Source organism: Paroedura picta, chromosome 1 (assembly GCF_049243985.1).
Source record: "Paroedura picta isolate Pp20150507F chromosome 1, Ppicta_v3.0, whole genome shotgun sequence".
Classification (NCBI taxonomy): Eukaryota; Metazoa; Chordata; class Lepidosauria; order Squamata; family Gekkonidae; genus Paroedura; species Paroedura picta.
In genome coordinates, this window is record NC_135369.1 from 56,964,572 (window position 1) to 56,979,359 (window position 14,788).

Sequence of the window (14,788 nt, forward strand, 5' to 3'; positions counted from 1 at the left end):
CCAGCTATGCCTGGAAGTAGTACTCTTTGATAAACAAGTATTTCACTCAATATTAAATTCAACGAGTTTAATAATTAACTATTCTATTTAGATCTGACTTTTCAGAAAAGTCCCTCCCAAAGTGCCACATAATATTCAAATAAACGCAAGTTCTCTCATCAGGCTTGCAACTAAAAATAAATTAGAGCCAAACTAGACAATAAAGTAACCATGGGGTCCAACTCACAGCGACCAACACCATTTTAGAGGGAAATCGAACATTTAAAAACTGCCACAAGGTGAGCTCACAGCATAGCAGCACCAAACAATCTTGTTCCCAACCATTAGCCCATTGATCCAAGTGCTGAAATAGGGGGGGAGGGGGTCAGCATATGGAAAGGCAAGTGACCGAACAAGATTGCATGGTGCAGCTGCACCATGGGAATTTTAAAATGGCTAAATTCTTCTCTAAAATGGTCATGGTGGCCACAGATTGGACCTGTGGATGTCATCGCATCTAGTTTGGCCCTGAATGAAAGGAAGAAGAGGATGAAAATAAACGTTTCACAAACATGCAAATTACTGTAGATTTAATCAATCCAAAACTTTCCAATTGATCAATTAAAATGACATTAATTAGATTGCACCAATGATTACTTTAGGAATTGGGGGAAATTGTTTGGAACCATGTGCAAAGAATTTATTAGAATAATTTATCTTTATTACTATGGAATAAATTAGACACAGAATAGATTGTCGCTAAAAGTGTAATCCTAAAGATAGTTATAGCCATCTAAGCCCATTTATTTCAATGGGCTCAGAAGAGTATAACTCCATTTAAACTTGCACTGCAAGTGATCACACTTAAAGAGCGTTTATATCAGCAAAGAGGTAAAATGAACTAGGCATAAGAATAAAAAGAAAAGACCAGCTAGTCTCAACAGCTACTGCATTCTTCCTGTTTCCTGATTGGAGATTATTTAGATCTATTTTTAGCATGTTGCCCTTGGACTCTGAAGGAGCCCTGGAGCATGTAGCTGATACATTGAACAAAAGAAGATTAATATGCTGTATCTATTAATTTTTGCTGTACCAGTCAGTAGATAATAGGAATCACGTTTATCAGATGGTACAGGAACATGTTTATAAAAGCAATTAAGATCTATGCATCTTGTTTCACAAACACTTGCATGACTGTAATTTTTAACAATATCAGGCACAACTTTTTAAAACTGTTAAACTGTCTCAGATAAAAACTGTGGATGAGAAGATATAAGCAAACAAAACTTATTAGAATATAAACAGGTTTCTGGATAAACATATTTCTGAAGCACAAATGTTGAATGCGATGTAAAACAACAATAACACATTTACCTTTGTGAGAGGTTTTGTTTTTTATGGAGCTGCCATGTCCATTCTTAGGAAATTTATGTTCAAGTCAAAGGTTCTACATATCTAATATCCAAGTATCTGATTCCATGGATTCCATGGATCAGGCCCACACTGACAGAAAGCAGATGTTTCTCCATTTTGAGGACCCCCCCCCTGCAGTCTGCAGAAAAATCTGAATTTTGTTTGTTTTTTTAATTGAGGGGTTTGAATCCCTCTCCCCCCCCCCCAAAAAATAACCAGCTTATTATTGTGCACATGCAGAATGCTTCCCAGTCTAAATGCCAACTCCCAGGGATTGCCACCAAGGTGCCAGCTCCAGAGCACCCTGCTACCAGTGTGCTGGCTCCCAAGGGTCCTCTTGCTGCAGCTTTTAGTGCAAGAACAGAAAAAAGAACCTATCCTAGGCTACAATAAACAATTTCACAATGAATGCAACTAAATGTGTCTAATCTCTTCTTTTTATTTGAACAACCAAAACAGCCTCTAGATCAGTGGTCCCCAACCTGCGGGCCGCAGCCCGGTGCCGGGCCGCGAAGGCCATGGCGCCGGGCCGCGGCTACCTCTCCCCGCCCCCCCCCCGCAGTAAAAAACTTCCCAGGCCGCAAGCTTGCAGCCCGGGAAGCTTCTTACTGCGGGAGGGTGGGGAGAGGAAATTGGGGCCGGGCCGCGCCCATGTGGCCGCGCCCAGATGTACGAGCGCGGCCCGATGTGCGGGCGCAGCCCGATGTGGGGGCGCGGCCCGCAGGCGTGGCCCGATGCGCGGGCGCGGCTCACGGGGTGCGGCCCGATGCGGGGGCGCGGCCCGATGTGCGGGCACGGCCCGATGCGGGGGCACGGCCCGCGGGCGTGGCCCGATGCGTGGCTGTGGCCCGCGCGGGCGTGGGCCGCGGGCCGCGCCCCAATGCCCCGCCGGTCCCCAACCTCAGAAAGGTTGGGGACCACTGCTCTAGATTATAACCGTTTTCAATTGAGTGGTTGTTTTTCAACTTACTGTTTGCTAATGAAGCCCTTCAATAGGATCAATTCTTCTTGGCAGGATTTAAATAATATATATGTGGCCTTTGGCTCACAGGTACGGGGCAGTCTAGTCAAAAGGTCAAAATTATTACTCAGCCCTAAAAATCTGAGTAATAATTAAATCAAGGTAATGAAATTCAGAGACCAAAGTAAAATAAGAATACAGGATTAAGATTAGTGATGGGAATGAACTGGGGCACGAATCCAAGTTTCTCATGAAAATGCCCAGATTCATGCCTCCTGAACTGAAGTTTAGGGGAGGTGCCCCCCCTGAACATTTCATGAACCTTCGCCTGGTTTCGGGGGGGGGGGTTGGCTGGCAGCTATTTTAGAGTGACAGCAGACAGGTGTGTTTGCCCCACTGTCAGTCCAAAATGGCTGCCAGCGATTCCATTGCTCTGGATTGCTTCCCCACCCCCCTTTTTTTAGGAAGCGCCTTGACTCATGAAGTAAACTGGAATTTTCTGGTTCATGCACATCTCCACTTTTTAGTTTACTTTTACTTTATATAGTTATAATTAGGAAATAAATAAGTTCTGCCTATTTCAGATTTTCTTGACATTAACCATAAAATTTAGAGTACTTAAAAATACTGGACAATTTTTTTTAAGGATTGCACAAATTGGAAAGGACAAGTTTCTTCTTGATAGTCAAACAGTTATGATGTAAAGCGGTCTCATTAAATCATAAGTACTTTAACCTTTTCTTGAACGGGCTGAAAGATTTAAAGATTTATAAAGAAATTTTGCCTAAACTAGGAAATGACTCACATTTGACATGTATTGAAATGATAATGCTGATTTCAACAGGCACTCTAAGAGCATTTCGCTCCCAGGAGAGTAATTCAGTTCTGGTTACCTCTTTGCGTTTTGAATTTAAACTTTCTTTCGAAGGCTTTTAATGTGCTGCTGCCTGCCAAAACATGGCAGAGTTATATAGACACAAGGAGGAAAAAGAAGAGTCTAAAAGAAAAAAAGATCATTTAATAATTATAGAGCCTGAATTTGCAACAAACATACCTACCTAGCAGATTCTAGGAAACTGTATGCTTTTTGCAACTTTGGAGGGAAAGTTAGAATCTCTTTAAAATGCCACCCTACTTTTTTCTGTTAAGAAAAAGGGGTGGGGGGGAAGCATGCTGGTTCATTGCAGAAGCCACACACACACACAAACCTCACCATTGTGTCCTTCTTAAGTGGAATATGCTTATCCACTTCAGTCCTTGGGTATGGTTAAACAAATTGTCCTGGACCACTTAGACCCAAAAGGACCTAAATACTGTCTTTGCATAGTATTTGTAAATGGCACATTTCTGGCATCAGGAATTGGCATCACCAGGAATGAGATGGGCCTCCAGAGCCCTGTGGAACACACACCAGCAACCCTTGATGACTGGCCCCTCTGAACGAATTGGTCCATCACAGAAACTGTCCCCTCTATTGGTGTGCATGCATGTGTTGATGGCAGCTGCATATAGTTTCTTCTCTACTTTCAAGCAATAGCTCTTTGCCACTATGTACATACCTGATAGCAGCTAACTGAAAGCACAACTGCTGGGACCCCCGGAAAAAGAAGCAGGTGAATTAGCAGCAGAGATCGCTACTTATCTACTCATTCATCAGGGTGGGTGACTGAGCAACTGTGATGCCTAGAAGCAAGCACTGCCACATGCTTGCTTGCTACTGTCCCCTAAGGTGCCAGATTTACTGAGAGCAGGCCCTCCTAACTGGGATTAGCAGCAACCACTGACTTCCCTCATAAAACAACTGAGAAATCAGATGAGTGACTAGCAGAGATGGCTGCTTCTAAATAGCATTCATCCTTGTTCACTTCAGTGACAGCGATCACTAGGAACAGTTCTCATCACCTGCCCACTGATCTTCCTCAGAGCGGCAAGCAAGCCAGAGGGCAGTGATGACAGCTGATCTTAAGTGCCTAACTATGTACTCACCTGAACAACAACACCCACTGTTTACCAACAACACCCACTGCTCCCACCAAGTCTGCTATCAGGATGAGAAGGTTGCCCATACATCTCTCTCTCACACATACAAACACCTGAGACCAAAATTGAAACCACTAATACAAAAAGTGCAGCAAAGATGAGTGTGCCCAGTCTTATGTGCCATGGTGTAATCCCAGGAGTCATATTACTGAGACTAAAGAAGATGGAGGTGAAAGCTAACCCCACTGTAAAAAGAGCTATAAGTGTACTTCAACTGGATATTTTTGTCAACATTCTATACTCCAACTGAGAATGGCTCTCCAAGGCAAGAGGAAGAGGAAGACGAAGAGTAGCGGTTTATTTTTATATCCACTTTTCACTACTCAAAGGAGTTTTGAAGCGTGTTACAATTACCTTCCCTTCCTTTCCCCACATCAGATACCCTGTGAGGTACGTGTGGCTGAGAGAGCTTTAATAGAACTGCTCTACAAGAATAGCTCTAACAGGACTGTGACTAGCCCAAGGTCACCCATCCACATGGTTGCATGTGGAGGAGTGGGGAATCAAATCCAGCTCTCCAGATTAGAGGCCACCACTCTTAACCATTATATCTAGCTGGGGGCTTAACGCAGTTAAGTCTTTCCTCTTATACTAGACTTCTAATGTTTTAACTAAAGAGGGCCAAGATTGAATCAAGGACTTTATTTATGCAAAATACCTCCCCCCCTCCCCATTTGTTTCCTAAAGCACTGAACAGTGATCTGCCACAGTTAGAACGACTGTGACTTGAGCCCATAACCACAATGAAAACAACCCAAACTCAAACTGATGAGCCACAGTGCCTCCATGAAGTGGATGGGCCAATCTGGAAAATCCTGTACAATCTGGAAAATCCAAGCATTTGTAGTATTATCCCAAACTCAGGACACTGGGCATATTAGACGTTGTGCAACTTAGCCAGTGCTGCTATGATGAAAGCTGCTTCTAACAAGTATTTTATTATCATTTAAGGAAATGTGATAACCTTTTTCACCTCACCATTTCAGCCTTTTGCAGCTTCTGAGTCTAGTATAAATTGTGGTGGACAGTAATAGCATAAATGTAACATCCTCTGCGTATAAAGTTCATTAGTGTGGTCTTAGGTCACTTTTTCAATCCAACAGTCAAAAATTTTTATTCACACCAATTTGCTTTTATATCAGAAAAAAGACAACCGGGGGAGGATAGATGAGGAAACTTATCTAGAAGTGGGAGAAATAAATCTAACTAGAAGACAACTGGCACTCATGTTTACAAGAATTTACAAATAAGACTTGCTCTCTAGTACGTGATGACCAGGGGAGCAGGTATTTAAAAGGGTGCCATATAGGGGATGGAAGAGAGTTGTTCTCTCTTGCCCTGGAGGGACGTGCCAGATCCAATGGGATGAAATTAATTCAAAAGAAATTCCATATAAAAATCCGAAAGAAGTTCCTGACAAGGGCGGTTTTTCAGTGGAACAGGCTTTCTCATGGTCACCATGAGCATGCTACTGGCATTTTAAAGTCATTTAAAAATACTGTGAGGGGCCTGATCACAGAACTGTGGGTTGAGGTGTTCTTGTGCCAGCTGCCCCACTTATTAAGAGAAATGCCATCTTAAAGGAATTTCCCAGCTAAGTTTCACTGTTTTCTGATTCTCTGGGGGAGTCTGCCATCTCCCCCCCCCACTGGTGGTTAGTTAATTAGTTCTTGGAGGCCTGTTAATTAGTTCATGTAGTTCCAGTGTGACTCTGAAATAGGAGAGGGATACTGCCCAGTGATTGGTTGAGGAGGTCAGGTGGTTACAGCCATCATTTTTCTATAAGTCCATGTTGGAAGAATCCTCACCCTTTCCCCTCCCCCCCCCCCACTTCTCCTTGCTACCCTCGCTACCCCTCCTTGCTCCCAAGAAGATATTTGTATTATGCTCTGGAACTCTATGCTCCAGGAACTAGCCATGCTGTTTTGGACCTAAGTAAATATGATAGGTAGTCAGCTTTGCTGTTTTTGTGCATTTATACTGCCACTGGACTATATGCCTTGTTTGAATACTTTTTTCTTGAAATTCTTCAATAAAGCCTTCTTTTACTTTATCGTGTATTATTTGGGGAGTTACTGAGACCAAATCCAGATAAAGCCTGGTTATGTTACTGCACTAAGATAGGGTCAGCCAACACACACCCCAAATACACTTTATCATGTATTAAAGCAGCAATTTCCCATGGCTGCTTCATCCCTTGAAAAGGCAGTGTGGGGAGATGAGTACTATGCTGTGAGTTCACAACCTTTGAAAATTACTTTAAATGGTGCGGTATCCTGGTGGTGGCTTTGTGATCTGGTTTGGCCTTCATTCTGTCTCCAAGGGGACTGTGGCAGTTTATGTAGTTCTCAATCCCATCATTTTATTCCCACAACCACTTTGTGAGCTACGTCAGGCTGAGAGCAAGAGAAAGAGAGAACAATGGGCTAATGGTCATGAAGCAAACTTCATGATCAAACAGGGGTTTTGTCCCACATCTCCCAGCACCTAGTCCAGCACTCTGACAACTACCTCTCAGTAACTGATTAATATTTTAGACGGTGACTAAGAGAATGGTTTGAATGAGGCCACTTAGTGTAAGTGTAATGAGAACTGGCTCCCTTGCAAAAGGCCATGAGAAGCAAGAACAGGGAAGCTGTATAGTTTAATCCTTATTAAAATCTGAAGCTATTTGAATGTCCCCTCACTATGGCACAAGGGCCTGTCAGACACCAAATCACCTGCCTGGAACTAGCAGCAAAGTTAGCTCTGGGTCAAGCTACTTCCACTTCTGAATTCAGCCCCAGAACCAGAAAAAAATAATTCTCCTTCTCTCCCCATCAGAGGCAGTTGTGATGATTTATATGCTCTTACTTCAATAGGAATTACTTCCGGGTGAATTTGTGTCAGGCACTGGCTTCAATCCCAAGCACAGTATACTCTCAAAAGAAGCAGCTGCTTAGAGATTGGCTTAAAAACAAAAGAAAATCGGAGCTAGGCTGGAGCTGCAAGATAAATAATGGAGGAATCTCCTGGGCAGCCCTTCCCTTCTTGGGAGCCTCCCCCATCCCATCTCAGTGGCTGTGTTTTCCCTCCTTCCATTGTGTGTGTGTGTTTTGCTAGATGCCTCTGCTGGCTGTCATGATTCATGGCCCCTTTAGCCTTGCCACAGGCCCTTCATGGCAAAGGCCTACCAGGAATTGTCCTGGTGAGATTAATGGCAAATCCCCTCTTGGTGATGAAATGCAGTCTGTACTTCAGAAGAGAATTCTAGTCCCTTAATAAAGAACTCACAAGACAGAGACGGAATAATATTTTGTCAATTAGTAAATAAATACATTACTACTGAAATGTTGTCAAATTTCCAGCCTACAAACAGGGGAGAAGTCAAGATATAAGCTTAAGAACCATAACGGAAGCACCTCGATCCAATAAAGCTGATCTGTGCATTTGAAATATGTTCCCACTTGCAAGTTGTTCTGGATCTAGAATCATATGCTAAAAAGTCAAAGCCTTTGGTAAAAAGGGCAAAAAAAAACCCTGCAGCATCTGAATGTAGATGGCCAAAAGCCATGAAGCATGAAAGTACTGATAATTGATCAAGTATGGAATTGATATGAGAATCCTTGCTCCTCTTCAAATGTATCTGTCTCAGTTCCAAACCAGTGCTCTGAGGCTGAACAAACTGAAGCTGAATCCAGACAAGACACAGGTAATGCTGATGTTCTAGCCCTAGGAGGACTGAATCCACATGGAGTGACACTGGCTTTGTCAGAGCAGGGTAATAGCTTGGGATCCTGCCTTATTGTTTAAAAGTAGGTTGGAGCACCTTCTATTAGCGGCATCTGATTTGCAAACTCCCTTGTTACCTAGACTCAACAGATCTGGCCAGGTCAGGAGTGTTTCAATTATTGTTGTAAACTGGCTTGAACCATAAGGAAAGGCAGGATAGAAATGTTCAAATAAATAAATAAAAATAACCGGTCCAGGACTTTTGGTAAATTTAGGTCACCTGAACCAGTGGTCCCCAACCTGCGGGCCGCGAAGGCCATGGCGCTGGGCCGCGGCTCCCTCTCCCCGCCCCCCCCCGCAGTAAAAAACTTCCCAGGCCACAAGTTTGCGGCCCGGGAAGCTTCTTACTGGGGGAGGGCGGGGAGAGGGAATCAGAGCCGGCCCGCGTGGCCCCCGGGTGCGGGCCGATGCACGGGCATGGCCCGCGGGCATGTCCCAATGCGCGGGCATGGCCCGCGGGGGCGCGGCCTGCGGGCGCAGCCCGATGAGCGGGCGCGGTCCGCGCAGGCACGGCCCGATGCCCTACCGGTCCCCAGCCTCAGAAAGGTTGGGGACCACTGACCTGAACTTTTACCATGGGTCACTAAGGTTGAATATTATCATCAAGGGACAGGGCAACTGGGAAGTTTAAATAAATGTAGTTTACAGATATAGATCAAACTACTGGACTGGAAAAATATTTCAGCACTTTTTGAAATTTCCTTAGCTGGATTTACAATTTAGTGGTGTCTGAATGTTAAGAATAGAATCATAGAGTTAGAAGGGGCCATACAGGTCATCTAATCCAACCCCCTGCTCAATGCAGGATCAGCCTAAAGCATATAGGAGGATAAGGATCTGTCCAACCGCTGCTTGAAAACTGCCAATGAGGGGGAGCTCACTACCTCCTTAGTCAGTCAATTCCACTGCTGAACTACTCTGACTGTGAAATTTCCCTCCCTGATAACTAGCCGATATCGTTCTACACATAGTTTAAACCCATTTCTGCGGGTCCTATCCTCTACCGCCAACAGGAGTCTTTCCCTGCCCTCCTCTAACAACCTTTCAAATACTTAAAAGAGAGCAATCAGGTCCCCTCTCAACCGCCTCTTCCCCAGGCTGAATATTACCAAGTCCCTCAGCCTTTCCTCATAGGGCTTGGTCCCCAGGCTACGGATCATTTAATAAATAAATTAAAGTAACTTACATATTAACCTATAGTAATATAGAGAGAAATGTAAGCATTATTTTTTCTTTTGAGTAGCCTAAAAATGCTTCTATCACAAATTAAAACAAAATGCCCCTGTTGCTTAAACTTCATTATTTTAATGTTATTCAATTCAATATTTTAACAGACATGGTTTCCCCAAGAATGTCCCAGTTTACCAACCAACACATCTTAACCTGAACTTTCAACATCTTGTCGTTGGCTCAAATGCACCCTCTCATACAATTCATGACTTTAATCATGCTAAATGTTTTTTATTTCACTCACCTGCACGCTAAGATGATTCCATTTCTTCACAAGAATTCTCCCCAGTGTCATTACTTTTATCGGTGGCTGCAGCCCATTTACAGTGTGATAATAAAACATGGTCTCTTTCTCAGAGACGGTAAGCTTGAACACAGTCTGGCCATCAACGGCTTTCTCAACCACACACCTTTGGAAACAATAAAGAAAAAAAAACAACTGCTAAAGGTCAGCTTCCAGAAGTGTACCTGAGTTATGTTCAATGAGACCATGGGGGAGGGGGGAGATGTAGCAGTTTATAAACAAATATATATTCTTCTAAAGTTTAGGAGATTAATCAGATTAAGATGGGAAATGCGTTGATTGTGGGGAGCACACAGTACAACCCAGACCACTGTAACTTGCTTACAGAATTCATGCACCAGTATCTGAGATGTGATGCAGAATACTGGTTTTGTATTCAGCATGCATTGAATATGACAGGCTTGAGTGCAGACACAGATGGTTGGCACATATTGATATAAACTAGGTCTTTGCACGGTAGAATCATAACTTGAAGAGAACATCCAATCTATACTTCCATTTTGATGGTGCCATCTTAATTATGGACAGTCATTCCACTTCCACTATTTAAATTAAAAGAATTCTCTACAGTTATGCAGTCTTATGCCACAATTATTTTCAGAAGGATGCCCGAAGGCTGATACAATGTTAATAAAGAAACCATTTATTCTCCATTTGGCAGAAGCCTTGGCATAGTAGGTGAGCACATCTTTGCATGCAGAAGAACCCTAGTATTGCCAGTGATTTGTGACTAGGACCATCCAGACTGAGATTCTGTATAGCTGCTGTCAGTCAGAACAGACAATACTTAGTTAGATGGACTAATGATCTGACTCACTATAAAGTTGCTATGTATATTCATAGACTCACAAATCGTATTCTCATTGAAAAGTGCTTCTTCTTTCATCACTATAGCTAGAATGCTCTGAAGCACTGTATTCAGAATCCTTCCAAAGAGAAATACAACTTCATAACTTCTACTGCAAAGTCACAACTGACATACCCTGTCTTGAATTCATATATTAACACAAGCTTTCAAATTTATTGCTGCAGTTGCTAGTAGTAAGAGGGTTTGGGTGAATTCTAGAGATTAAGGTTTATGTCCCTGACGTTTTCCTTCCTTCCCCCCAGTAGTCATTTCTGTCTGCAGAACGTTTATTCTTGAGGTTGTAGGAGTCATGCAGGAAGTTGCAACAGGGGGAGGAAAGAAGAGGTAGGAAAGAGCAGTTTTGTTCCCTCTTCCCATCACCATGGCTATTATTCCATGTCAGTACCCTGACCCCAGGAATAAACTTTCCCAGGTTCAGAAATTGCTGCTGGGAGGAGCCAAAAACCAGGATGATCAGCAACTGTCAGTGCCTCTCAGGGACGAATCACAGGAACAGAGTTAGCCCAACGGCTCCCAAGGCAGGATGCTTTCATTTGCACAAACAACACAAATGGCACCTTTAAAATCAACTAAATTATATTTGTGTAAGCTTTCATGCACACAGCATACTTCATCGGACAATTAATTTTTCAGAATTCAGAATTCAGAATTTTTCATTGGCTGAGAAAGTGTGCTCTGCGCACAAAAGCAGAGTAATAAATATTACTCTGAATTACTCTGAATAAAACTTAGTTGGTCTTAAAAGTGCTATTGGATTCAAACTTTGTTCTGCTACTTCAGACCAACACAGCTACCCAGCTGATTCTATTTACACAAACAAGACAGAGCTGTAAAACCAGGCTTACTGTTGAGGCCAGGGCGACTCGGAAGCAATCCTCTCCTGCATCTTTTATTCTGCACCCCCCCTCCCCCAAGTTACATTCCATGTAATGGCTAAAACTGCCATTGGCAGGTGGTGGAAGGCAGAGCACTTATACAACCTTTTACTGTATTTTATTGTTTTAAATATTAATTACTGCTGTAAACTTCCCTAAGCCTGATTCTGAGGAGAGGAGGTCGAGAAATCAAAAATGAATAAATAAGTATTCATACCTGTCATGAAAAAAATCCTGTCAAGATGTCTTAATACTTCCTGTGGGGGATTATTTTCACCCCTTTGGTAAATATAATGTACAATTCTGCAGAAAGTTTTATGTTGGCATTTTTATTTCTCACGTTATTACTTATGGATGTCATACTTAATATAATATGGACATGATGTGGGGCAAAGCTAAGCATTTACAATTTTCATTTATTTCAGTAGGGGAATTATACAGATGCTTAAGTTGTTCTCATTTAAACCAGTGGGTTATAAATATAACATTCATTTTACTGTAATCCTTAGATTCCTTTCAGATACTGTTTTAATAAAATCTTTTCTGTGTGGTGATAGACATGGAAGAACTTGGTTCCAACAGTCTCAGCCACCATTACGCTGGGAAAACCTCGAGCAAAACAACATTAAATTTATTGTTTCTCAATTGCATAAGAGTGATATACTACAGAGGACTGACAGGGAATCATTCGGTTTAGGATGGCACCATGTAATAACTTTAAACATGAAGACTCACAAACAGCATAAGAAGAGTTGGTTTTTATACCCTGCTTTTCACCACCCTAAGGAGTCTCAAAGCAGCTTACAATCTCCTTCTTTTCCTCGCCCTACCACAGATACCCTGTGAGGTAGGTGGGGCTGAGAGAATTCTGACAGGACTGATCTGTAAGAACAGCACTATCTGGGCTGTAAGTAACCCAAGGTCACCCAGCTGGCTGCATGTGGAGGAGCAAGGAATGAAACCTGGCTTGCCAGATTAGAAGCGACCACTCTTAACCACTACATCATGCTGGCCCATTGTTATAGTTTCACTGAGTGTAACTGGTTTTATAAATGGGTGTTTAGGATCATATTATAATTGTACTGTAAATTGGTAGTGTAACATATCAATATTATGCGTGATCATATATGAAGTACTGATACTTTAGCAATGTTATCAACAATACCATTTGAAACAACAACTATCTATACACACAAACAAATACACACATGTTCCTTACTTTCTGTTAAGTATTGTTATGTTTGGTCAACACTTTAGGGTACACTGTAGCAAAAGAGATTTAATTTCAACTAAATCTCAGTCCATTTGATGGAATTTAGGCATGACGACTTTTACTGGTGTCCGCTCATTGACCGTTTGGTCATGAATTCATCACAGATAAATGGATATTAACCATTACTGTCTTTCAGACTTCATCAGTGTTTGCCAGCAAAAAAAAAAAAAAAAAATTAAGCCAAAAATGTTGTCTGCAAGTTTCCTAACATGCATTTCTTAACGTATTGGTGATTTTGTTTGTGTGTAAACATGTTAGTTTTTAGTTAACAAATATTTGCAAGAAGACCCAGCCAAGTAGGAAAATATTTAGGAACTGGATTCACCAGTTCCTGGATAAACAAAAATTGGATAATCCAAGGTTTATTAATTCTGCTTATCTGAAAACAAACAACTCCATACCCTTCCACAGGTGTGGTGATTTTTAACAAGGGAAGTGACCTTGATGCGCAGCACTTTTGAATCTAGAAAGTTGTTACAGTTTACAATTGATCACTTGGTGAAGAAGGGAATTTTCTTAGAGTTGCCAGCACTGGGTTAGGAAATAATCAGAGATTTGGGGGGGGGGGGGTGGAGCCTGGAGAGTTTGGGAAAGGGAAGAGACTCAGCAGAGTATAATCCCATAGAGTCCACCCTCCATAGCAGCCATTTTCTCCAAGAGAACTGATCTTGGTTGTCTGGTCCTCAATGGTAATAGTGGAGAGCTCCAGGTATCACCTGGAGGTTGACAAACCAATTTCTCATGTATGCACACAATTATTTCATCCCATCAATAAAATGGTCAGGTGATATCAGGCCTTCTTAAGAATTGTCTTTTCACTCATTTCCTAAAGTATAGCTGCTTATCTGGAAGCTGCTGATCTCCCTTTTCAAATGTTTTTTCTTGGATTTTTAAATATTTGGAAACCAAGCCAGTCCATATTCTCTTTCTCTGTGTGTGTATATATATATAGACACAATCACATACACACATATATATATACATACAAGTGAGGACCCTCAAGAAACTTGTAAGAAAAGATCTCTCAACCACAGACATTGGTTCCCATTAGGGTTGGCAGCTCCATGTTGGGAAACTGCTGGAGATTTGGGGCTGGAACCTTGAAATTGTGAGGTTTGAGGAGATAAGCAACCTCAGTAGGGTAGATGGAGAAGCCATTTTCTCAGGGGAGCTGATCTTCATCATCTGGAGATCAGCTGTAATTCCAGGAGATCTCCAGCCCTCACGTGAATTCCTGTGGAGGAAATGGCCACTTTTGATGGTGGAGTCTATGGCATTATACCTGTAAGAAGTCCCTCTTCTCCTTAAACCCAACTTTCCCCAGTTTCCATCTCTCGAATCTCCAGAAATGTTCCAACCTAGAGTTGACAACCCTATCTCCTTCCCAACCAACAGCCAACCTAACTTTATCTGTCCCTCTGTCTTCAGCTTTCCATTGCATCCCTCTCTGAAGCCTCTACCAAAGAAAACTATGGCACCAAACCTGGAGGCTGGCATCCCTACTCGCCTCCTTTTTATCTGCAGAACATACTTGTGAGGTCGTGACTGGTCCAAAATCACCCAAGATGAGGATCTGAACCTCACTATCCCAGGCCTACTCTGAAGTTCTAACTCCCATACCACCCTGGTTGCATGTTCAACAATAGCAAGCACGCAGGCCTAGTTGAGTCATGTAACTCAGGTGGTAAAAAGTCACTCAGAGACTACTGTTAGGCCTAGGGTTGCCAGCCCCCAAGTTGAACCTGGAGAGCTCCCAAAATTATGACTGAACTTCAGACAACAGAAATCTGAATCCCTGTAGAAAATAACTGCTTTGGAGAGTAGACTCTGTAGCATTATACTCAGCTGAGGCCCCTCACTTCTCTAAACCCTGCCCTCCAGAATTTTGCCAACCTAGAGTTGGCAACCTTAGATAAACCTAGCTCCAATGAAGCCTCCTACAAAGGCCAAAATAGGATGGAAAGGACCCTGCCCCTTCCCCTTACTTACAAAACCTAACCTGGAATATAATGGTTGTCTAGAAAAAGCCACTAAGGGAATTCATTTTTAAAACTGCAGGAGCTCCTTTATTTAT

The 14,788-nt window shown here is 42.5% G+C and overlaps 1 protein-coding gene across 1 annotated transcript in view; it reads right to left on the reverse strand.

Annotated features, from left to right (window-relative positions):
• USH2A (usherin) overlaps nucleotides 1–14,788 on the reverse strand; it is a 684,687-nt gene that overhangs the window by 652,110 nt on the left and 17,789 nt on the right. The window contains exon 4 of the mRNA XM_077339259.1: nucleotides 9,639–9,804. Within this exon, the coding sequence (XP_077195374.1) occupies nucleotides 9,639–9,804 (166 nt within the window). The remainder of the gene's footprint in view (nucleotides 1–9,638; nucleotides 9,805–14,788) is intronic.